This window comes from Apaloderma vittatum, unplaced genomic scaffold (genome assembly GCF_000703405.1).
Source record: "Apaloderma vittatum isolate BGI_N311 unplaced genomic scaffold, ASM70340v1 scaffold3273, whole genome shotgun sequence".
Taxonomy (NCBI): Eukaryota; Metazoa; Chordata; class Aves; order Trogoniformes; family Trogonidae; genus Apaloderma; species Apaloderma vittatum.
Window position 1 is genome coordinate 173715 of NW_009707381.1, and position 25368 is coordinate 199082.

At 41.2% G+C, this 25368-nt stretch overlaps 1 protein-coding gene across 1 annotated transcript in view; it reads left to right on the plus strand.

Moving 5' to 3' along the window:
- The window catches only part of GMDS (GDP-mannose 4,6-dehydratase), a gene marked incomplete at its 5' end in the record, with an annotated part of 255886 nt that overhangs the window by 166981 nt on the left and 63537 nt on the right, over positions 1-25368 (plus strand). Inside the window, 2 exons of the mRNA XM_009866162.1 lie at positions 6490-6608; positions 16265-16361. Coding sequence (XP_009864464.1) covers positions 6490-6608; positions 16265-16361 — 216 coding nt within the window. The remainder of the gene's footprint in view (positions 1-6489; positions 6609-16264; positions 16362-25368) is intronic.

Genomic DNA, 25368 nt, shown 5'->3' on the forward strand with positions numbered 1-25368 from the left:
TCTTTTGCTGTAGGTTTTGCAAGAGGGTTGAGCTTGTGAAAAGTGTCACTCCTCTTGCAATAATAGACAGTGACCTCGCTTGTGAACTTCAGTTTGCCTTTCAAATACAAACTCCAACAGCGTAATAAGGTTCTTGCTTCTTGGGTGGGCACCCTTAGTTTTTAAGTAACTGAGTACGAAGGGTTGTATTTTAGGGGAAAAAAAATGGATAGGAATACATTGATTATACGCACTACTGTATTCCAGCTGTCACTGGCTTCTTCGGAGTATCAGCGTGCCTGGCAGCACATCCCTGTGGTTTTCTTTGGCAAGAGCATCTCTGCCGTGCTTGTATTGCCTTATAACATCGTCAGAAGCCAGTACTAAAGCAGTAGTCATTACTTAGACCTAACTCTCATGGTGGCAGAGAGCATGGGATCATGCCCAGTGCTTTTGTGTTGCCTTTCAGGCAGAGGCAGCTTATACTTTACTCTGATCACAAGACTTTTTGCTGCATGTGAGTTTCGTTAGTGTTTTTCGGCCATGTGTGTTATGCCCCTGTTGTGTGCAGAACATGTAAGGAGATTTTTCTCCCCCACTGTTGTGTATTATAGGTGTGTATTGCTGCCTCTTTATATAATCTCCTTATTTAACACACTCTCATGCCTATTGGGTACACCCAGTACACACCTACGCTTTTGACAATAACAGAAGTCAATCAGATGTGAGTGACTCAGCTACGGTAGCACCTCTTCTTCCTTCCCTTCAGTTTGGGTTCAGTCCTCTGAGCTGACATCCCCAGCCTCACTTTTCTCAGGAATCAATTGTGGTCATTTCTGCAGCAGCTTGAGAAACCACAGCCAGTCAGCTGGGTTGTGTCAGGAGTGATGGCATCTGGAACTGCTTCACATCCAGTCAGTCAGGAAGTGCGTGGGCATGACATCTGCCCACGTCACGCAGTGCAGGAGATGCCGAGCAGCTTCTTTCCATGCCAGTGCAACTGAGTTGGGACAATACAAAGAATGAGGTGATACAATAGTCCCGTCTTTTGTGGCACAGAGGGAACAGTCCCTTGTGATGCATGTAGGAACAGCAGTCGTGCCAGGCCTTTGTGCTTGCCACATGGGGAGAAGGTTCTCATTCACTGCCATGTCCCTGTAAAGGCTCAGTCATGCTTTGGCCCAAAATGCTTAATTCTCCTTCTCAGTGGTGACCCCAGCAGGATAGCTAGGTTTGGGATCACTGGAGAGTACCACGTCCAACCCACTGAATTCTTCTGCCCACTTCTAGACAATAGAGTATGGAATACTGTAAAGACAGAATTTCTATAAATGGTGATAATGTACTCCTGGGTGTCTCTGGGTGGTAATGTTTTCTGACTTAGTCAGAAATTGCTCCTTAATTGTTGACAGCCTTGAGGTAACCCATGCCCTCCACAAGTGATAAGTAAGTAGAGCTAGACATTTACCAGTCTCTGCTTCTTTGTCTCTGAAACACACCGACAACGCCCCCTGCATCAGGCTACAACTATCTGCTCCATCGCCTAAAGTAAACATTACTGATTTGGTTTGATTTTTTTCATGTGCGTGTGACAAATACAAAGAAGTCAGAAGTTTTCTGCGTGATATCTAGAAACATGTGCAGACGATTTTAATTTTTTTTACAGTATAGGGCTTGTGAAAAATGCTATGTAGCAGTGCAGGGCACAAGTAATTAGTGCCAACAGGAACATGATGTGTCTGTTCAGTCATATCTGGTTTGGGTCTTGCATTGGATGAGGCATAAGAAAAGGCTTTACTCATTCTCTTGACAAATCATCTTTTATTTCTAGAGCAGAAATCATCTGCTGTACTTTTAAGTCTCAGGAAGTTGGATTTGTGTTTCTTTTTTCTCTTAAATAGGCAAATGCCTGGTTACAAGCTCGTTTTAACAATATACAGCGCTAGAGCAGACAGGGAAAGAAAAGTGTCAAACATATAGAGTTAAACATAACCTCAGCTACTGAGTTTTTGTTATCCATGGATGACAGCCCAGTTAATAAATGTCTTTTCACTGGGATGCTGGACTGGAAGTTAATGGTGAAACACATCTACAACATACTGCAGATGCTTGAGACATGCAGACGCATCACAACCATAATGGCAGTGGCATGCACAGAATGTACCTGTACAGTTGTGTTAATCCAGCCTGGATTTTTCTCTTCACTAGCCCAGGTGCAAATACTATGTAAGCAAAGAAATTCGGGCAGGGAAAAGACTGGCTCATGTTTTGGATATGTTGCCTGAAAATGGTGCTTACTACTGGCAGGGGTTTATATACAGAAAAGGGAAGAGGGAAAAGATGAAAGCAAACGGATTTTGGCAGAGGCTGTAGTTCAGGCATGCAGAACAGATATCCTAGTCTACATAATCATAAAAGTGTATCCACTTGCTATGTATCTCTCTCTGGTTAGGTTTCTGTCTTTATATGTAAATGATATAGTATTGCCTTTAGACTTTGTGAGTCACTAGACCAGAGCCAAAGAGAGTTCAAATACGAAAAATACGTTTTGTTATATTTGCCATTAAAGGAACAGTCTTATTCTAATAGCTGAAGCCCAAATTATTTCCATAGTGGTTTCCTCCTTCTTTTCAACTTTTGCCCACATTTTATTAACTGGATCGAGGAAAAAATTAGGGAGAGGGTGGTAGAAATGAACACAAGTAAATTCTTTACTTGTTGTCAGCCCATCCATAAAAGCCTTTACAAAGAAAGACAGGAAAATCCACGATTCTCTGGTCCTGGACCAGAAAAATTCCTAAAATATATGACCTTGCGATGGTTAAAAGATAGCCAAGAGCCAAAGCTGGGCAATGTTTTCATCCCAGTTCGGCCATGTCATGGGTCATGTGGTTCAGCATGTGAACAGGAAGGTGAGAATGGCTGAACTTTTGCCTCAGTTGTGCAGTCCATCAGAGAATAAATGGAGCAAATCACTCTGCTGCAGCTGTATCGGGAGGTGAACGGCTGAATACCTCTCACACAGAGGCCTTTGTGTTCTGGACATGATCTAGCATTATGATGGGACGCACTAGGCTGAGGCTTTGTAGCAATTACTGACCCATTATCACGCTAGAACATGAGATCATTTATCTTCTAATTCAGAGTGTCACCTGTTCTTCATTTGCCAGTCAATAACCATTAATTACTTTCAGTGGAAATTTAAACACAGCTTTTCCCCTCTGTTAAAACCAGTAAGCTATTCAGTAATGACAAATAAACCTGGAGCTGTATCTCCCCCTTTCCTCTCATTCTCAGCCCAGAGTCTGGTACAATATGAACTCTTAAAGGAAATGCCTAGAAATCGATAGGTCAAGGGCCTTTATTAGTCTGATGTGGGGGGAAGCACATTCCTGGCGTATGCTGTATGGAAAGCATATAGCTACTGCTTGTACCAGATTTCTCATTGGTCTTCACGGGCTGTACCTGTGGAAATGAAGATATGAATGCGGAGCTTATTCGAGGATTTTTCTATCTTCTGGCTTGCCTCTGTGTTTTTTTACAGGCTATTCATGCAGACCTATTCAGAGCAACAGCATTTGGTCGCCTTCCTCGAAGCAAAACAGAACTATCGCCTTACTTTGTTTGTAATTTTTAGCATGTTCATTTTTTTCATACCTGATTTGATTGAGGCAACTCTAAGTGCCAACAATTGTGAATGCCAGGAAAAATAAAAGAACCAGCAGTGATAGATTATCAAGTAATCATTAATCTAAACATTCTTTCCTAGTAGGAGTTGAGGCAAAAATTGCTTTTAGCAATTCTATCTGCATGGCTTGATTATTGCTAAGCTGGTCCTGTAGAAATTTACTGCAGTTTAAGTTAAATATCGAAGGCAGTGTTTGCCTGCTCTTTTGAAATGGTGGACAAGGGTTGATACATCCAAATGTATAAAACTTGGTGGGACCAATTGTCAAAGGCTGGGGTTTTTGTTAGTATTTTCTAGCTGTCTCCTTCAATGTAGTGCATGCTTTACAACATTCTTCTTTAGAACAAACTTCCAATGCTATTTCATATTAATACATAAAATTAATGTGCAAATACTTTAAATACTCACTGGATTGTTGAATGTCTCAGCATAAGAACCTGCACTGAAGTTGTGCCCAGTGAATTACAATACTGAGGTGTTTACAAGTGGAGGGATAGCAAAAAATTATCATAAATCTGATCCTGCTTCTACTTAGACATATTAACACTACTTTACAAATTACTTAGTAAATAGTAGGCCCTCATGCTAATATTGCATAGTCAGTCAACCTACATGGCATTTGGGAGTGGGTGGTGATTTTTACCAACAAGTGAGGTGTGGTTGTTACATCTCTGTCAGGTGTAGCTGACACTACAGCACGCTGTACGTTTCAAAGGAAAATGGCAAGACCTTGAATTTATTATGTACAGCAAACATCCCCTAAAGTGAGGAGGGAAACTGCTATAAATTCTAACACTGTCTCATCCTGAGAATCCTTACTCACTCAAATAGTGCCTTCTCATATGAGGAAGCCTGTTGTGTTCAGCTGGACTGCTTAATGAAAGCTGAAGGTCTGTGAAAACAGGCATTAAGCTAGGAGAACCAGAACTATCAATTACTTATTTTAGATATTCCTTTTACCTTTCTGCGAAGCTGCTACTGCTGTAAATCCTGCAAGCTTGCCCTGTCACAAAGAAACAGGAGTTGTTGATTTACGGTGACCTCTCAAATCAGCAGGGAAAGCCCAATGTTCCAAGAAAGCTCAGATGAGAGATACAAGTTAAGACATCTCCTCCCCACGAGAGGAGTTTCATCAGCCAGTCGGGTATTTCTGCGTCATTGGCTAGGATCTTCAACTCTGGAAAGGAAAAATAAAGTTGCTGCCATTGTCCTGCCCAGCAGGTCATATCCCTAAAGCACAATTCATGTCAAGGACTTACACAGCAGTTGCCCAAAACCCAGCCTTCCACACACATTCAAGAAGCAAAAAGGTTCAAAAGGAACATGTTAATAAAATCTTGTCAAAACTTTGGAAGATGCGTAAAATAATAACTGGGAAGAAAAATTACTTGCAAATAGGACCATTTAAGTGGAATCTATTGCTTTGCTATGCTGGACACTGATTTATTAAGAATGGGTGGGGGGGGAAATTGAATTTTTCAGGTGGTATTTACCAAGAGAAACTGAGCTGTCCCAAAGCTTTTATTAATCTGATTTGCAGAGTATCCACTACCATCAAGGGACCTACTAAAGTTGTTTTCTTTAAAGCTGATGTGAAGAGGTCAATGCAAATAGCATTGTGGCTTACGCTGTGAGAAGATGACAGTCCTTTTTACCATATGGAGAGAAAGTTGAATTATTTTGTTTTCCTTTTCTGGTTATTTATTAAATGAGGATCATGGCATACAGGTATTCCCTTTTCCTCTCCAAAGGAAATGAAGTGTTTACATCATTTTGATTGATCTGAAAGAATAATTATTCTGTCCACCTACAGCTCCTAGGCAGTCAAATAGTCCAGTCACTAGAGCAGCAGCTTGTACATCAGAAAACTGAAATGTACCTGTCGTGATCCCTCAGACAAGTCACACGTGTCATTGTGTGCCTCTTTTTCCATCTGCTTTTCTGCTTTCATGCTGGCTTAGCTGGTCAGCCCTCTGAGGGTGGTGCTCATCCATCCTTACTTGTTTGTGGGAGGGGAGTCTGTGAAAGACGGTGCTGTGGGAAGTAAACTTGCTCCCCTGAAATGCAAATGTGATGACAAACCCATGAAGTTTCACTTCAAAACCTATTGTGATTTTCGTCCCTGCAAAAACGGCTCCCTAAAAGCGATGTTAATAGTTGTCTTACTTTTCTACTAGTGTTTTCTGTGTTCCTATGTCAGAAGAAAAAGTTTCTGCTGCAATGCTTTAATATGTAACATTTAGCACATATTCAGCATGAAAAAACAGATTAATTTGGTCAAATACACCTCTGACTATTCTTAGTTACCTTTTTAATTGCACAATTAAAATCCTAACTTAGTCTAAATTAACCAAAATAAGTGTGACAGAAGAAAGGAGCCCAAAGTATACATGTTTTCATGATTCAATGTGTTTGACATCCTTCTATAGCAGACAGAAAACAGCACTCTGGATCTTTTTCCCGTATCTATGTCAATTCATGCAGTGTTTCAAGCAAATGAATCCATGCTCTTGAGCACTAAAAGAAGTCTCAGTGTTCAAAAGTAAACATATTAAAGTCTCCTCTGCAGAAATCCCTGCTGTGAAACAAATTGAAAATCAAATACAGCATTGCTTTCTGTCATAAGAAATAATAGAACTCTTTTCAGAGTTGCACTGAGCTGGTTAATAGCCACCATGTTAGGAAAGTGCTAATTTCTCCAGCTTGGAGTATGTGCGTGCATGTGTAGTTATTTCCAAATCAAAGATGCAGTAATGTAATATTATGTACCAAAGAGGCCACTTGTGCGTGCACTGAATCTGACTGTGTTTGTCTTTCCACAGGCCATGTGGCTGATGTTGCAAACGGATGAGCCCGAGGACTTTGTCATAGCCACTGGGGAGGTCCATAGCGTCCGTGAATTTGTGGAGAAGTCATTTAAACACATTGGGAAGACCATCGTGTAAGTACGAACGTGAGGCTGCAGCCACAGGTTGAACACTTCTAGCATTTGCTGTGTTTCAGCGTATTGGTTCTCTCCAATCTTTTGTTTTCTTCCCCTTGCTTTCTAATTTTGTAACATGTGAGACCTTCCGGGCATCAATGTTTGCCACAGCAGCTATGTCTTCTGTTGCCCTCTAGATCATAAGAAAAAACTGTAGGTGGATGTATCTTAATTCTTTACTCCAAAACTTCATTCCCTGTTCTGCCATTCACTCCTCACCTTGGGGGACAGACACCCCTCTGAAGATGTTAGTGCTGGGGTGCTATTCATCGCCCTGCCGCAAAAAGGGTTTGTCTGCCCAATTCTCTATTTTGTGCCCTCAGATCCCCACAGTCTCTGCCATCTCAAGAGGTAACACCTGCCAACCTTGTTCTCTCCATGTGACAGCCCATCAGCCACACCACAAGGGTTATACAGCAACCCGCTCTTCATTCCTATTAGCTCTCCTCCGACTAAGCCATAAAAATGTTGAACAGTGGGTGCAGAATGTTTACAATGCATATTCCACATAGTTTGATTGAAAATACAAAATTCCTTCTCAAGGCCCTATAATAAAACCAGGATGGCTTGGTGAGTGCTCTCTGTAATTTATATTTTTATTGTTTATTATTTTTTCAATTTCCCTCCTTCTGTATCTTCTCTGGGCCCCATGCATCAACATACCGATCTCAGCTGGAAAAGGGAGAGGAAAGCCACAGGCTCTTCCATGACGCTAGAGCCAGGGCTGCTCCTCAGGCCATCAAAGTCACTTGTGCAGCTGGTGAACTTTTGACAGGGCCAATAAGTTTTACTTGGGAACAAAAACTTGACAAATTCAATAAATATGCAGAAGTGCACAGATATATACAATATTATTTGAACAGCCAGTGGGTGGCTGGGGAGGTAATAACATTTTCTCCTCAATGAGTTTTTAGTCTGGTTTCAATTTTTGGCATCAACTTCCAGAAGAAAACTCAGTTTGGGGAATAAGTTTCTCTGTATTTTTAGTATCTCTTGATAGCAAGATGTCCCCGTATGATCGCATTTTTTCCCATATGGCTTAACAGTAGTGAGGTTTGACAGGGTAAAGGGGAGGTAGGAGAGGAGCTCTGGTAATTGCTTTGCTTTTCTTATTTTTTCTCCTTTTTCTGTACTACTGCTTCTTGTGTTTATAAGCTAATTCTCACAGTAAGCATTGGTATAAATACCTTGTGGACTCAGTCGCTTCATAAAACAATTGTTGTGATTTTGTCTCTGTCTAGTGTTGTTTGCAAAGGCAAGAATGAATGTTTAGTGAAAGCTTTTTTTTTAAAAAAAAAAAAAGATTACTTAAAATTAGGAACTGAAATGTACAAGTCAGTACTTAGCTGAATGTCTTAATTTGCAGATGTTCTCAAGACTGTAGTTTCTCTTGATGTCAATAAATATATCGATTAGTTTAAAATTAAACTCCCTGCTTTGTTGTTGGCCTAAGAAGTCTTGGCATTTCCCAAGACTGACACATCAGAATGTATTTTACACACACAAAATTAAACCCTTGAGAAAAACTTAACAGACGAACAACAATTACACAAATAAAGTACTTTTATTAATAGCTTCTGTTACAGAGAGGATATTAAATGCTTACTTTAGGTTTAGTTGGTCCTAACACACAAAATTTTCTGTCCCGTTTGTTCAATTTCTTGCTCACCTATATGCTCCATATGGTGGACTGTCAATCATTTATGTTGGCGATTACTACAGTCAGTGTTTGGATTGAATCAGTCAGGCACAAGTTCCTCTCTCAGAGAGACTTTGCGATATGACTCCAAGAGAAGAAGTAGGACAAGAGGGTTATTTTGTGCGTACAAAGGCATAGTTGTTTGTTGGGGTTTTTTTTACTAATAAATAAAATTAATTTTCAGAAATTGTGTACAAATACACATGACATCTGGTGCTGTGGATTTTTAGGAACCTAAATTACTTTAGAAATGGGGCTTGGTATATTAATCCCCATAGCTCTTCTGAATTTTTCTTTTCACTGTGTGTAAGTTATTGATTCCTTAAGCCATTTACAAGTCATACATATGGGGACCGAGGGGATGTTTTCGGTGTGAATGATAATTTTGTTGCTGATCATTTTGGCAGTGATGTAATTCTGCTGATTTGAGGTACAGTCCAACCAGATAAACCAGCCGTTGGTTCCCCCTGCTCCCAAGGTGAGAGTAGTGTCACAACAGACCCACTACTCATCCCATAGCCTTGGTTCATTTTTCAAATTGCACTAGATGTAAAATATTTCTCAGGATTTGGAAAGTTTTGTTAAGAACCTTCATAATTTTTCTAGGTGTCAGCTCAGCCCATGCTCTTGCAGCACGCACACTCTCTGTCCTTACCCTCTGTGGATCCTCGGCCGGCCAGCTGGTAACCTCTCACATTCTTTGAAACCCCCAAGGGCTTTTTACTCCCACCTCCTCCAGTTTGAATATATCTTCTTCAGGGAGTAAACCTGGCAGCAAAATCCTCCCTTTTAGCATTGCAGGACCCCACTGGTGCGTCCCATTGATCTGTTTCTTTACAATTTATGAGGCACCTAAGAACCAGCGTGCCAGAATGGAATTGTTAAATGAGTTCCTGTGAGGATGGCTGCTTTCTTCCTATCTCCCTTCCTCAAAGTTTGGTTGAGTTGTTTGAGGTGTTGGTTTTGGGGGGGATTTGTTAGGTTTGGGTTTGTTTTTTTGCAGGGTTGCAGGTCTTGTGAAGTTTTGCTGTCTCAAAAAACTTACCTAGGAGATGTTCAGCAGCCCTTTTGACTGCTCTTACATGCTGGCACAGCTTCCCAGTGTTGCTGCACAATGCGCTTCTCAAAATTCCTGGAATGATGGAGTAAGTGACCGGGAGGGATGTGGTGGCAAGCAGCAGCTGGCAGATCTCAGAGCGCATCTGAGAACACAGGGCGCATGTGCAGGGGCTCTTAACCATCTCTAGTTTGTGCTTTGGCAGGCAAAGTTGCAAACATAGTGGAGTCCAAGCTGTCACATCTTGATATTGCAGTAGAGGACAGGAAAGAAAAGCAGTCCTGGCTGCTCCATTAACCAACTAAAAAAAAATTTTTGTTTTTGTCATCTTAACAATTCACATTAACTTATGCAGCTGAAAATCCAGGACAGCCTAAAAAGTTTTTCCGAGAAGATAACATAATACTCTGTTACAGCCAGTCATTAGCACGTGTCAGGACTATGTCTTCTAGCCAAAATAAGAGAGAGAGAAACTTTACTACATTTTTGTAACTAATGAAATGTACAGCTGCAATAAGACTGATTCTCTCTCCAAAACTGACTGTAAAGTGTACACAGAGGTTTTATCTACCTTGTGTGGTTTGTTTCTTCTGACATTTCTTTTTAAGGGAGAAATTTCAAATTATATTTATATAGTCCTCTGAATCATTCAAATTCAGTCCTTTGTACTAACAGGAAAGCCTCAGAGCTACAAATATTTTTCCCCTGTAAGGATTACACTTTTTTTTCTTTTACTTTCTCTTCTTATTACTAATTAAGTAGTACTTGGGGGAAACACTTCCCGCCTATACTACAGCAGGGTAAATGGAACAGGCAAACGCTTGTCTTGACTAATTTTCTGTCATTAATCTTATTAAATTAGAACAGGATTGCAAAGATAGCCTGAAACCACTACAGCACTCAGAGTTCTTTGCACAGTGCTACAAAGACTGCTGTCTGCAAATGTGGAAAGAAAAAAAAAAAAGGAAGAAGAAAAAAAAGGATAAACTCTTCAAGCGGTGGAAAGATTTATTGTATTTTTTTATTAATATGAAAATATATGCACATTTGTTATAGAAATATTCATTGCTTCCAGGATCAGAATTAATTCAGTAAAAATGTATGTTTTACTCTAGTCATTTGGCTCTACATAGAAATTTTATCTTAACGAATGTGCCAGTTGGTCTTATAAAAGATCCCCTAAAAAGGGTAAGTTTGCAGATAAGCTGTAAGGTCTAATGAGGTGAACTACTAGCAGAAGTGGAGCAGTGGCCTCTTCAGTGACAGTGAAGGTTGAACTGAGATTGAACTGAGGGAGGAGAGTTCTTCTAGTTTGGTTTGTGGTTTGTTGTGTTGTGTGTTTTTTTTTCTTTTTACCTTAAAGTGGATGGTTGGGTTACAGAAACATACGAGACCTGAATAATTGCTGTGAGAATGAGAAGCCAATAGTATGTTAATAATGGCGCTGTGGGGATGTGAAAGAGGAGCCGTCAAAAGTCGTCATCCAAACAGCTGCTTGTTCCCAGGTCTGGCTTTTACTCTCCAAAAAAGGCTGCCTGGCCAGTGCTACGTGTTGTACTTAACAGCTCGGGAAAATCAGCAGCTTTCGGATGAGGAGGAAGGGACCCGAACCCCATACAGAAATTGGAGGCATTCTGAAGCGTGGTGGCTGACAGGAACCCAACCAGGTCAGACAAAAATGCTGGCCTGGGTGAACCCACGCAAGCCAGGTCCTCATCACCATTCTCACTGTCGAGGAGTGAGGGCATTTAACCCACCACAGCTGGAGAATTAACTCTTCCAGCTAAGCAGGCTTTTATTACTTTCTTATTGATACAAGATTTTATCTGTAGGCAGACCTAATAACTGTTTCAGAACTCAAACTAAGGTTTGAGGACTGTAAATTTAATTATTTCATACATCATAGGGGGTATGAGAGTTTCTCCTGTAGGAAGACTAGGTGAGAATTAACTGTGATGTTTCATGGGAAATTCCACTTTTTTTTTTCCCTCCAAATGAAGTGAAAGTAATTTTCAAAAATGCAATTTGGAAAATATCTAATATCAGGTCAGCTAAACTGCTTTTTTTCTCTTTTAACCTCCTTTTAAAGAAAAAATAACTTGAAAGAAATTTTTTAAGCCATTCTTAAAGAAAAAAAATACATTTTGAAAATGTCAATGCATCTTTTTTTGATGTTATTTATATAACTTTTTTCAGGTTGACAATAATGGAACTCACTGGAAGGTAAAACTTCTCTTTCCAGAATGTTTTGATTTTCACAGAAGCATTAATATTCATTGAGAAAACATTTTCTTCACAATTTGGAGTAAAAGAATAAGAGCCTCAAAATTTTTCCAATAAGCTGAAAAATAAGAATCCAAAAAATAGGGGGCCTAACATATTCTTGTTTAAAGTCTCATAATGTGAAAAATCACAACTTAGGTTTTTGAAACTTGAGCTTGACAATGCTGAGAATGTAGTATGTAGTAACAACAATAGCTTTGTTTTGATTGTTTCCTTTTAGTGAAGAAACACTGAAGGCCTGATTCATCAGAGTATTTGAAAAATATTTAAGTACGTCCCTCTCTGGTACCATACTTATTCTTTAGATTTAAGCACAAGATCATGGTTAAGCAATCCCTATATTCTTGATTAAGAGAGACAGGGAACTGCTGGAGAGAGTCCAGCGCAGAGCCACAGAGATGATGAAGGGAGTGGAACATCTCCCTGATGAGGAAAGGCTGAAGGAGCTGGGTCTGTTCAGCTTGGAGAAGAGGAGGCTGAGGGGTGACCTCATAAATGTTTATAAATATGTCAAGGAAGAGTGTCAGGAGGACAGAGCCAGGCTCTTCGCAGTGATGTCCAATGACAGGACAAGGGATAATGGATACAAGCTGGAGCATAGGAGGTTCCACAAAGGTATTAGAACAATCTTTTTTCCTGTGAGGGTGCCAGAGCCCTGGCACAGGCTGCCCAGGGAGGGTGTGGAGTCTCCTTCTCTGGAGACATTCAAAACCCGCCTGGACACGTTCCTGTGTGACCTACTGTAGGTGATCCTGCTCTGGCAGGGGGTTGGACTAGATGATCTTTTGAGGTCCCTTCCAACCCCTGACCTTCTGTGATTCTGTGATTGCTTTGATACATCAGAGCTGCTGGCAAGGTTGGTGGTTGAGCTGGTGGCAAAGGAACAAATGAAGAGTCGTATTTAAAGCTTCCCTGCAAAAACCATTAATGGTCTGTTATATGGTGTCAGTTTTGCTGCTTATAAGGTGTCAGGACGGAACTAAGTACTTTGGCTTAATTGTGTGCGTAGCAGCAATCAGACCACAAATCCAAGAAGTCTACACAAATTGTATTTCCTATTAGCTATGGAGAAAGAGCAAACTTTTCCTAAAACTTTTTTTTTAATTAATTTATTGTTCATTTTCAAATGTGAAGGTATTTTCTATTGGCACATATTTGATTTTAAAGGCATATGTGATAGTTTTATTTTCCATAAGGAGACTGAACAGCTGTAGCTACTAGTGGGTTTGAATATTTTTTTAAATTCTATCATTTCTGGTTCTATGTAAAGATCAAGCAAGGCGATGAAATGCATATACCTTTTCAGTTTTGCTGTGCTTTTGTAAAAGGTTATTTTTTAGTTGATTTCTTCACCTCCTCAAAATAGGTGGACTTTGCCTTGTTTACTTCTCATTTACAGCCATTGGGACCATTTGGTCCATTGTGGTGCTATTCCCCACCACACCCCACCTCAATTATCCTGACTCCCCTCTGTCCTTCCCTGCCCACCTCACAGCCCACCAGGTGAGAACCCCAGCTCGTTGTCCTCAGAAAATCCTCTGTGCCTCTGGATGTTTTCATAGCTTGAAGCTTGCTGTTTTACTGAATAGTAATAGGAAATTAAAAATAATTAGAATCTCCCGAGCTGAAGCGGAAAAGGAGCATTCATCACTGCTGATGCTAAGTATTATAACAGTAGTGATCTGCAGATATGGAATTAGCCTTAAATTAAATACCGTCCATTCCTCTGTAAATCCAAAGTGTAAAAGTTCTCGAGGTGAAGAACCTTTTAAACAAATAAACTTGCACATTCTTTTGAAATGTGATTAACTTGCTTTTATGGAAATTTCTGGGGTTAGTGATGGTAGCAGTATCCACTGGAGCTGACAGTGGCCATGGTGCTAAGCACCGGTCTGCAGCAGTGAGGCACTCGACGTGGAAGTGTAGATGTAGAGGGCATCAAACCTACTTTGTCATCAGCAGATTTGTGGCCTTGTGCACCCTTCTCCAAGTGCAGGGTGTTCCGATGTATGGTTGATGCTGTCAGCCGTGAGAGCAAAAACCCATCCTTCAGCTTCATCCTTCAGCACGAGGGTGAAGCTCCCCAGTGTGGGGCAAGCGATGGTCTCTAGAGGCTTGTTGCCTGCAGGCTGCAGGACCAGCATTTTGTGAAAAGCAAGTACCTGGGCTTTGACACCAGCTGAGGGTTGGGGGAATATCCGTTCCCCATCCTCTAAATTTTAGCCCAGCCCTGATTAGCCAAACTTCCTTTAGCCAGGAATCTTTTGCGTTTCCCCCAAATTACACAAGGCTGTTTTCTTGCCTATGTGGGCATTCACCCTAAGGAGCAGAAAGCTGGGTAATCCTTGTGGCTGGAGCTTCCTAAAACCACAGCAACCTGAGGGTTCCCAGTGCCTCTTCCACCACGCTTCTGCTTCAGAATAATTTGACATTAAATTAAGGAGGGGTTTGGCGGGTGAGTTTTTCTTCTCCTTCGCTTGTGGGTAGAGGAAGACGGGACGGGGAGTTGGTCAGTGAAATGGATGTCTTGCTCCTGGTGTCAGGCTGGCCTCCGCATAGTCCCTTTTATCAGCAGTATGGTGTCCCCAGCTGTGAGCACCGAGGTGCCAGAAGTAATTAGAAGTGCAACTATCAAATGCTACTTTGTTCACAATGAGAAGTGCTTCTTTTTTTTTTTTTTTTCCCTTATGAACTTTTCACATTGCTGGGCTGAACAAAACGGGTGGAGATTTCTCCTTAAGCTCTTTCCATTGTTATATAACTTTGATAGCGACATTAAGTGAGTCTTTACTGGCTCAGCCAAGCCTTCTGGAGCCTGTTGGGTGTTAAATGGGGTTCTCTGCTCAGTGACCTCCAACAACAACTGACGTCTCCTGATCTAAGCGCTTCCTGTTGTTTTACTGGTGACGGTTAGTTTTCTATTAAGCTCATTTGAGTCCTGCACATTTTTACCCTCTGCCCTTTAGAGGGAGGGACTAATGTTAGTTTTGGCTTCTGAATGAAAACTTTGCAGTTGAGGCTTCAAACAGAGCAACTGCAAAAAAGAAAGAAAGAAAGAAAATTTAAATTATAAATCATCTTCTGCATCATGGCATGACTATTAACAGCTGACTTCACTGTGACTATTATCTGTTGGAAATTATTTCAATGTGAAGTGTTTCCAGTATCAAGTATGTTGCAGGCTTTGCCTAGTTGTCCAAAAGTCATGAGCTGTGCTTAAAAAATCGTGGGATTTAAAAACTAGTAATAATGCATATTTGGTATTTCCTTCTGCCTTTCGGTGTTTTAACCTTCATGGGTACACAGAGGTCACATTTTCAGACTTTCTTCCTTAGCCCTTAGGGCTACAAACTCAAAAATGAAGGCCGAGATTGTCAAAGAATTAAATTCTTCTAGGAGCTTGGGGTGGGGTGGGGCAGGGAATCAAGGAGAAATCAAATCTGTGACAAAATCCCAAGAGCTAGCAGTACAGTTAATAACTGGGAGGCAAGAGGTGCTTTTCTGTCATTGCTGGTGACTGAGATTTAATAGCTTAAATCACAATGCTGATTAAAATTACATAGATTTTACTTAAACACAAAAAAAAGGGAAGGATTTCATCATTGTGCCTTTATGCTAAGCTATGCTATGCTATGCTAAGCCTCATGATACACACTTGGAGGCAAAAAGCAAAGAGAGGATAGAGTTTCAATCATAACTCAAGATTTTGTCCATTCAGTAGATTAGATTTGATGCACCAATGTATGTTTCTACACATGTCACCTGAAGTGTTGGATTTGAGAAGGGAGCGTTCTCCTCAGGCTTTCAGGCTGCAGGTTGTTCTCTCTCTAAAGCCAGAACTAATCACCCACCAAACCCTTCCTCTTCTGCTGCTCCTGAAATTTTAGACCACGACAATTGCTAACAAAATAGTTCCCAGTGCGAGCAGGTCACATAAATTACAGCAAATTGCAGGCTGTTCGACACATGTGAAACTGATTTGGACAAAGGATCTGGCTTCCAGCTCACAGGTAGTAAGTGCTGTTTACGGTGCATGTATGTGAAGTGCCATGTCGAGCTAGGACTGAAAACTCAAGAACTGTGTTTTGTTTTTCCTAGTTAGGCACAAATTAAATTATGCAGCCTAATGCTATTCAAACAGAGCTTCATGTCCATAAAATTAACAGATTAAAGAGTTCCTGAAAGTATTGGCCAAAATACAAGAATTAAAAATATTTTAAGAAAACAGCTTTGAACCAATCCACAAATGAAAAACCTCACTGTCATATTTATTTGCAGATACATAAAACAGTCTGAAATCAGGACATTTTATTTTTCCCGAGCATTATGTGTTTAATTTGGAAGTCCTGCATTTCAGACCTTCCACTGAATCAAAAACCAAAACAAAGAGACTTCAAAAGCCATTGTTGCTCCATTCAAGTCTAAACTCTGCCTTTGTTCCTATAGCTAATGAGTTTATACTGTCTTGCAGGGAGAATTGACACCAGCCTCAAGTAAATGAAAGCAGGCCAAATGTTGGTAAGATCAGAGCACTAAAGTAATTATGGGTTGATTAAATGTTTATCTTCTTTACAGGTGGGAAGGGAAGAATGAAAATGAAGTAGGACGATGCAAAGAGACTGGCAAGATTCATGTGACCGTCAATCACAAGTACTACAGACCAACTGAAGTGGTAAGAAAATGCCCTCTCGCAGCTTTGCAAATGAATAATCCAATCACTCGGCCAATAAATTGCTGCATTTGGCCAGCAGTCTGTGAAAATGGCCTAATTGCACTCCCGCTGCCAGCTTTTAAGAGCTTTAAATTAGCCTGCTTGCTGGCCCCCTCGCAGTCAGCTGCCTGGGAAGAAGCAGGTAGGCAGCCCTGGCCAGGAAGGAGACAGTCTGCCCTGTCACAGAGATGCTCCTCGGCTTTGCTCACCCTCACTGAATGGGATGGACAGGGGACGCTTAGGGAGGTGAGGCATCACCTTACGGGAAACAACACACTGTGTTGTCTTCTGGTCTCGAATGGGTTTTGTGGTCATCTCCAGATGGAAGAAGGGAAAGCAGAGGAAAACGAGCACTAATAGGCTTGTTTTATAAAGTACCTCCTTCTGTATCTTCATCACAGTGTTTCAACTCTATCCAGTGAGCATCCCCTGCTCAGCTTAGATCTTTGTAACAGCAGGTACCACAAAACTCCCATTTTAGAAGTGCTCACTTGCTTTGTTTTCTCGCGTGCCTTGCGGGAATCCACACAGTAGATGCACATTTGCAGAGCACATCTTCGCTTCTGGGAATGCCTCAGTGAAGTTTGCCAGGGGTGCTCAACCAGCACACGGCTACAGCAGGACTCAGCTGCTGACTCCTGTGCTCAAATCGCCTAATGAGCATGCTAGGAGAGGGGAAAAAATAAGTGTTTCCAAGTCCAGCAGCATGGTGGCAACACATAGAGAAGATCTACAGGACAGAGCCTGGTTTCTGGACGCAAGGAACAATAGCCCCAGTTGTGCAATGTGGGAGTGGGTGTGCCCAGAGATGATGTTCTCATCGGCCGTCACTCTGTTCAGAAGTGCTGCCTTCACCTGCCTGACCCAAGCAAGGTGTGAGGAGAACATGTTTGTCTTAACACAGGGTGGGAGTAGGGATCTGCATGTGTGGAAGCCAACGTGGGTTCTAAAGTGGAAATTCAAAGGGGAATAGCAGAAAAGGGCTGGGCCCATGTATCTGAATCAAACGCTAGGAAGTCATTAAGAGTTGTCTGTCATTCTGTGCTTTGGTAAGGTGTCAAGATGATAAGGAGGACACAGAGACAAAAGGACTTGCCAAACAGGAAAAGGACACTTGACCCAACAAGTCTGTGCTTTGTGAGACCCGCTTTCCTGCTTTGTCAGACCTCTTACTAACAAGTATTCACTCCTCAAAAATCATGGGTAGTATGTAGCTATTCTGAAGCCCTCACTGTAGTTGCGCCTTATTTATGCACTCGGACATTTTCTGCTGGAATAGTGGTGTCTGTGGTCTCCTCTCTGCCCTTACTGGTCTCCTTTTGGGAACACAACTTCTGGATTTTAAGTTCAGCTCACTATCTGCATGTCTATTTTGGGACAGTCCTTCAGGAATGCTTATGCAATTGCTAGTGGGTCCATACATGAGTATAGAGATGTATTCCAATAGTGTCCTGTGCCCTCAAAACAACACTGCCTATAAACTCAGTAGACATCTCATGCCTGAATTACCTGGTCTGTTGTAGGCGGCCTTCCCTTGGGCTCCACCTGTCTCTTTCACTGTCCCCATCTTGCCTTGTGTTAAACACAGTCCCTGCTTGGTTCTTGTGGAACCCAAGAAGGCTGTGAGGCTGCCCAAGCATGATGAAGGTAGAAGCACAAAATGGGGTTTGAAGTACTGTTGTTTTAAGGAATATGCAGATGAACTGTGAGCAAACTCCTCTGTGAAGAGGTGTGGCATCCACTTTCTGCAATCAAAGTTTCTCTTCTAAAACATCTCAGCATGGGTACCCAGAATCATGTTAATTAATTTTTTTATTCTGATTTTATTTCCTTATTTTTTTATGTTTGTTATCAAAGGCAGGAAAACTTTTGTTTGTTTCAGTCAGGGAATCCCATCTATGCGATTCCAAAATGCCAGAACGAAATCCAATCCATCACAATAAAGTGAGAAAAGGCATTGAGAGGACTGAAGCAGACTGATGTCACGTGTGCCCTTCCACCACCCTCACCAAGACTCCTGAAGGCAAGAAAGCCTCAGGCTGACATTTTGGAAGGAGGCTCAGCCAGATCAGTTAACAGGAATTCCACTGTTGAATCCCAGCTGACACAGAAAATCTGATGCTCAGATTCTCATGTCTTATTTGGAAACGTTTCTGTCTGTCTCTCTAAATTTTAACATGGTATTCTGGAAAGTGAAAATAAATATCGTTTAATCTTGTCTACAGTCAGTTCTGACAGTGCCAATACATTAATTTGAAAACACGTTTGTTTTCTTCAGTTAGTGATCCCTGGGGTCAAGGCCTCCCATTGAAAAAGCTTAGCTGTACTGAAGAAGAAACCTTGAAATGTGAGACTGTCTTCTGGTCAGACTAAGTAGACCCTTTGAATGCCTTGACTCTAAATCTCTTCACTCTACTTTTGACTCCTTTGGGGCCCCCTGATATTTACTGGCCTTGGAATTGTTCCTGCTAATGCTTCTAATGCCTGTCTCTCATCTCCTGTAAAATGTAGATACTTCAGAAATTATCTCACTAGTCTTTTCTACTTCTGTTCTAATGAGAATGTTCATATTGTAGGTAGGCAGCTTAGTCTGTACTTGAATTTAAATAATCTATTTGGTGCTCACAAAAATAATATTAAAATTTATTTCAAATTTCTTTTTTAAAAGTTAAAACTGAAATTCAGTGAGCCACCTCAGTCAGTTGGAAACAAGCAGCCCTGCAGCACAGGATGTCAGAAGCATCAAGTCTCTCAACCCCTGAACTTGGGTAATTTTTAGAGAATTAGGGCCTGCCTTTAATTTTCTTATCTTTCAGCAAGGTAATTGCTATTAATTTGTATGCAGAAATTTCCCTCCAAGAATTGCACAATTGCTTCTAATCAAATTATGCCCTTTAAGGTGTTTGGGTCAAATTGCCTCTATTATTTTTGCACAGCAGATATTAAGTTAACAGTTGTATAGGAGCTTGCCTCATTTCATTGCCTATTCCTGCAACAGTGAAGATTAACTCCAGGTCTCACTGGTCTGTCCTGTCATCACAGAATTTAAAATGTATATATCTCTCAGTTAGGAGTTTATGTTACTGTTTAAAAGGAAAGAAAAAAAGAAACCTTTCAACCATATGTAAATGTTGGGGTTTTTTGCTGAATCTAATGCTCTGCATGTATTACAGGGAATTCTTCCCCTTCCCTCCCACCTGTTTCAGCAGTTGCCCCACAGCTTGCCTAGGATAGGAACGGCCGGTTGGATTCGTGCATCATATTTGTTGTGAGCTGCCAGGGCTGTAACTCTGAGGATGTACACACATGAATGCAAATTTTCTTCCTGGAAATTCTGTCACAATATGATGCTAATATTTGGGCAGTCATCTGGCCTCTTATTATTCTCCTTCAAAGAAAAAAGGGCATGTGAAATTGCCAACTTTTTCCTTCGGCTATAGGCCTTAAGCAATCACGGATTTTTCTCCCATGCCTTTCTAGCACTGACAGAAACGAAATTCCATGTACTGGTTAGGAGAAAGTATTCGTGGCAGTGTCATTTATCCTCCTGAAAATATTTCTTCAAAACTGTTCTTTTTAATTCCTAAAAGGTTCTGTATTTGTCCGTAACAGGTTGTTTACTTTTCAAATGATTGTTTGTTCTATATAATTATCTACATATATTTTTATATATATGTATATGAAAGAAATTTCCCAAGTCTTCTATGTGTTGCTTACACTAAATTTTACGTCTTAACTATATTTAGCCTCAGTTACCCTTTTTTCTTCCTTGGAATTAAGCAGGACGGCTTTAAATTTCAGTCCTTTCAGATGTTTTTTAAAAATTCGGCTCTATGTTTCCCGTGTTTCATAGGATTCCAGTAAAAATTCCTTGGGGCATATCACATTTTCCCAAAGTCAGCTTTCTTAGAGTCAAAAACGTTTCTGAACTCCTTGCAGTGTTCCCGCCCTAAAGAGCATTTAGACCCTCATGAAACCATGATCACAAAACCCCAGATGCCCCATGCTTCCACTTTGGTTTTGATAGAGGCTTCACTTCCTACTCTCAAATCCAGAGTCGCCTCTGACTGTAAGCTGTTCAGATGTCTGCATGAGGAAACACGTGCTTCCCTTCCTCAAGGATCTTTTTGCTCGTCAATGTCAATATGTAGCCTGTATTAATACTCATGAAAATGAAATGGGAGCACTCAAGGAAGCGTAATCTTCAGATGATTTTCCTGTCTATTTTCCTCACTAGCAGCCAGGTAAAGAAGCTGCAAGTTGTTGTAATTCTGACAGTCTTCTCTTATCTGTTTTGTGGGGGTTTTCTCCCTTGTTGTCTGAAAATGTCTGTCAACATCTGAAAACTACAGCGTTGGTAAATGATTACCTCTCTTGTCCTTAATTCTCCTCCAAGCTGACTTTGCTGCTGTGTCAGCCAAAATGTTTCTATCCTTCCTTACTTTAAACGCAACATTATCTCTGCACTGCTTTGCCACCCTCTTCCTTTCATTTGTCCCTCCTGCCAGTAAAACCTGCAGCAGATTTTTTTTTGTTTGTTAGTTTTAGTTAAGGTCTTACATATCAGGCATTTCAGAGGTATCTCTGAAAACATACATGCCAGATTCAGCCAAGTAAAATAATGATTAGTAGTAACTTGTCTCTGTACAGCATCTACAAGGCACTGAGCACTTAACATATTTTAAATGTTTCTCAACAAGCATGTGAATAAGGTTTTTAAAAACTAGTATCACTGCGTTTCTGCTTCTGAAACACACGTATGGCAGAGCGGACCGACTACGCTACTTGAGTGAGGTCTGGAGGCGGCAGCGGAGAGGAGGAGAGCCTGATGGTGGCGTGCTCTGCCCCCATGGGGTCCTAGTGAACAACCGTCCTTCCACAGGGAGCATTCTACTTTTTTTATATCTCTCTGATTTTGTGCATCTTAGTTGTTCCTTAGAAGATAAAAAGGTCGTTTTTGTTATCAGGTTTTCCTCTCTAGTATGTCACCAAACCTGAGATGCTTGAGGAGGCTCGTGTCTAGTCTTGCTCAGTGCCTTGTTTAATCCTCTTAACAGGAGCCCAACTTACCTCCTTTCTTGTGGGAGCAGATACCTAATATGTGCCCCCACAACACTCCCCCACACATTTCTGACTTTTTACTTCATAAGTAGCTCATTACATCAGTATTAGACAGGCACATCCAGTAAAGGAATCCCTCTGGACAGCACTGTTCACAGTCCTTGTAGGATGTGCTTTACTCGATTGCTTCTCTTTGCGTCATCCTGCTCCTCCTCTGCTGTCCCTCCAACAAAATATTTCTCTGGCAACTTCTACAGCTGGCTCTGTTCCCCTTCCTTCTTCACCACTTCTTTCTCTCCTACCATTCCTGAGGTTTTGAAACCAGCCATGTGTTGTCATCTGTGACCTTCGCATCTTCACTGATCCTCCTGAGAACATCAGCCTGTCTCTCTGAGCCTGCTTTCTGATTCCCTAATACTACAACTATCTGACAAGGCTAGCCAGAGGAAGAGGATGTCCTTATCCCCTGTGGTCTAAGTTGGAGTGCTTTTGCACCCTGGGTGTTGCACTATCTGTTCGTTTACAAGATGAGTAGTTTTTCTTCAGAAATGTTCAGATTAGCTGAAAAAATCTCTGACTGACTTTGGGCAACGCAGTTTTCCACTCTGAGTGGGTAAAGAGATTGCAACCCGTTGAAAAGCTAATGTGTAAAGATAAAGCTATCATCCAGGTGGATGGTTGGTGGTTTTAATTCATGGCTCATTTTTCTAAAAGCTGTTGACATGTAGCAATTAGTGGCAATCTTGGATGTGACAGATCCAGGCTCAACTCCTGAAAACAGATTTTTAAATTAAATTTAGGTGACTGGAGGATTAAGGCTGAGGGAGGGGTGACTGAGGATAGAAGACTGTTTACCTCCTTAATTAGGCTCTGATTCAGCCAAGCATCCAAGCGAATGCTTCACTTCAAGGGCATGAATGGTTAATAGGGACAGTTTCCATACCCAGAGCTAAGAGTGTGCTTACGTGCATTGCTGCATCTTAATATAAAGCAAAGCAATTCATCTGTGATGGGAACTGAGATGGCCAGCCCAAATGTTTGTGGGAACTCAGGAGGTGCAAGCTGATCATTCTTATTTGCCTGCCCCGTTGTGGGTGAGCACAGTACTTGGGAGCGGAGATGCTGAAATAGCTCAGGGCAGTTTCTTTAGCCAAGTTCTTTTAGGGTGGCTTTGCAGGCAAGAAGGAATTAGACCAAGTTCATGCCATTTGTAGTTTTAATCAACTGCTCCTGCAGTGACGTTTCCTGCCCATAATTCTTCTCTGCCTTCCTGACGGTGGAGAGTGTTACCACCACCGCTTCATTTATTCATGTTTATTCATGCCCAGAAAGTCTCTTTAACTCACTTCTTATCCCCTTACCTCCCCCTTCCCTTGGCCTACCATTTGGCCTCCTCCTCCCCCTTGTTATCTCTGTTGTCTCACCCTTGTTTGGACCATCTCTTGTTTTCTAATCCCTGCCCGTCCTATGCCTGTCCCTTACAAACACTCCCTGTGGTGGGAAAAGCAAAGCCTCTGAAGGGAAGCCATGAGGCTGGGAGAAAGCCTGGAGTAGGCAAAAGCTGTGAAAGAAGTCCAGGCTCAGACCGCACCAAAGACACATTTGTCACAAGTGCCAAGTACTCCCTCCTGCCAATGGTCTCCACCATCTACAGCCTATTCCCCTTTTCCTACATGAGATCAGACATTCAGAAGAGCTGGACTGTGATTCAGACCACAATCTGGAGTGTCCACTGACACTGGAGTACTGGCAGAGTGATTCAGCACAAAACTGTTCCCACCAGGACTTTCTTAAAGACCTTAGTGTCAGAGGTGGTTGAGGTCACTTACAGACCTGATTGCTGGTTCGCGTTGAAGTGGGACCGTGTCTGAAGATTTGTCTCCCTTTCAGAAGTTGTTTATTTTATCTCACGACGTGATTTTAAAAGTCAATCAATAAGTTAACAATACTGTTCACATTTTGACTGTGTTTCCCACCACATTGTAACCTTTTCTTTTAAGCATGTTGTGCCAACTCAACTCTTGCAATGGTTTTCGAATGGCAACACAGAACCATAAATGACATGATTTATATGAAATTAAAAATGGCTTTTGAATACAGAGGATATGAGACAGAGGTGAGGTTTCCTTCAGCAAATCTGGAATTAAGGGCTAGACTCCTGTCTGATTTCTCCAGCCTTCACAAGAGCTTGCCTGCCTTCAAATGTTGGTATTTTATTTTATGGTTGAGTGGGTACACAAAGGAAGATGACTGCCACAGAGTGTTCCTGTGTTTCATCTGAGAAGCCATGAGATGGTTTTAGGGTTGTTAAAAGCGGCTTCTGCTGAATTTGAGTCAGCAGATGCCTTGACATCAGTCAAGACATGAAGTCTTCCAGTTGGTGCTTTGCTGAGGAGATAGATGCCTCGAGCCTGGGTATGCCATGTTGCCTAATATTTTTCCTGCTAGAAAGATGGTACTTCAAGCCATTGATTCCCAAAATCCTATGCCACCTCCTGCAAAATATCTATCAGTGTTAGTTTGGTGCTGCTGAAGACATTACCAGAGTGCGTGCAGTTGTCCCTTAGTGGGACGCCCCAGGGCAGCGTGAAAGGGCCATATGGACCGGGTTAGGAGAAATGCATAGAAGTAACCAGTTCTGAGGAAGGAGGAGGGTTTGGGGTTTTGTCTCCAAAAGCTTTCATTTCATGTTTTTCAAGTGTTTCACAGTCCAAAAATTACAGTAGGTTTCTTTCATCTTTTATTCCTTTAGTTATTTGAAGTTTATTCCCCTAAAAAACAGGGAATGTCTTAACTCCACCTACGGAAAAAAAAAAAAGTCCAAAAGTATTCTCAGAAAAAAAGGTGAGAACAAAACTAGCTTTTCATTTTTTCTGGGGAAACTGATTTGCGGGGGTGGGAGGATACTTTTCTGGGGTAGTCAGGCTTTCTTTTAGATTGATCCTAGAGGTCTTCTATCTCACAAAAAAATAATCCCTAAAAACTTTCTATTCAGACTCATATCTCTGTTCTTCAACATTTACAATTTCTTTCAAAGGGGCAAATGGTTGAAAGGAAGTGTTGGTTTGAAAAATAAATAAACCTTCACATTTCCCCTCTATCACCTTTAGAGTCATCATTTGTGAATTAACAACTTCATGATGGAGACATGAAGAGGTGGGACCCGTGTTATTGTTGCTACCCTGTGATGGTGATGTTGATGAGTGCTTAACCACCTTCCATATATTCCTGTCTCATCATTGTATTCCACTAAAAATCTGACCTTATCAGAACTTAAAAACATCTTACATTGTTAATTATTTTTAGTATCCTTAATACTTCCTTAGTGTTCAAGCAGTTTTTGTATGGTTGAGTTACAGGGGAAATTGAGCCTTGTAGATCTAAACAACTTTTACGGGTTTTTTTCCATTGCTGAATAAAGCCCTAGAAAATTACCTCTTTGACATAAACGTCTACAATACTTGCCATGAACTAGGAAATGGACCTTCATGCCCATCTTGGATGCTCCCCAAATTGTCTGATGTCCCAGCTAGATGGGTGAAAGAGGAGACAGCAATTATCTGCAGGGCAGGGGAGCTTTAAACATTAAAGAGCTTTATGCCTAGGATCAGCTGGAATTTTTGCTCATTCCTCACATATAGTGTCTGAGCTCACCAAAGCAGACAATATGAAAAGTATTAACAGGATTCACAGAAACATTAGTAATAGATTAAGAGTGCATGCTTCCCTTGCAAGACTTTTTTTTTTCCTTGATTTTTTTCCTTTCAGCCAGGAAAGTCTAAAGGTGAGTAGGTGAAGTCAATTTTAATAATTCACAGACGATAATACATCTATTTCTCACTTGACAGAGCTAGTGTTTAAACTATTAGCATTGTCTGGCATAACATAAAACAGGATCAGTCACTCA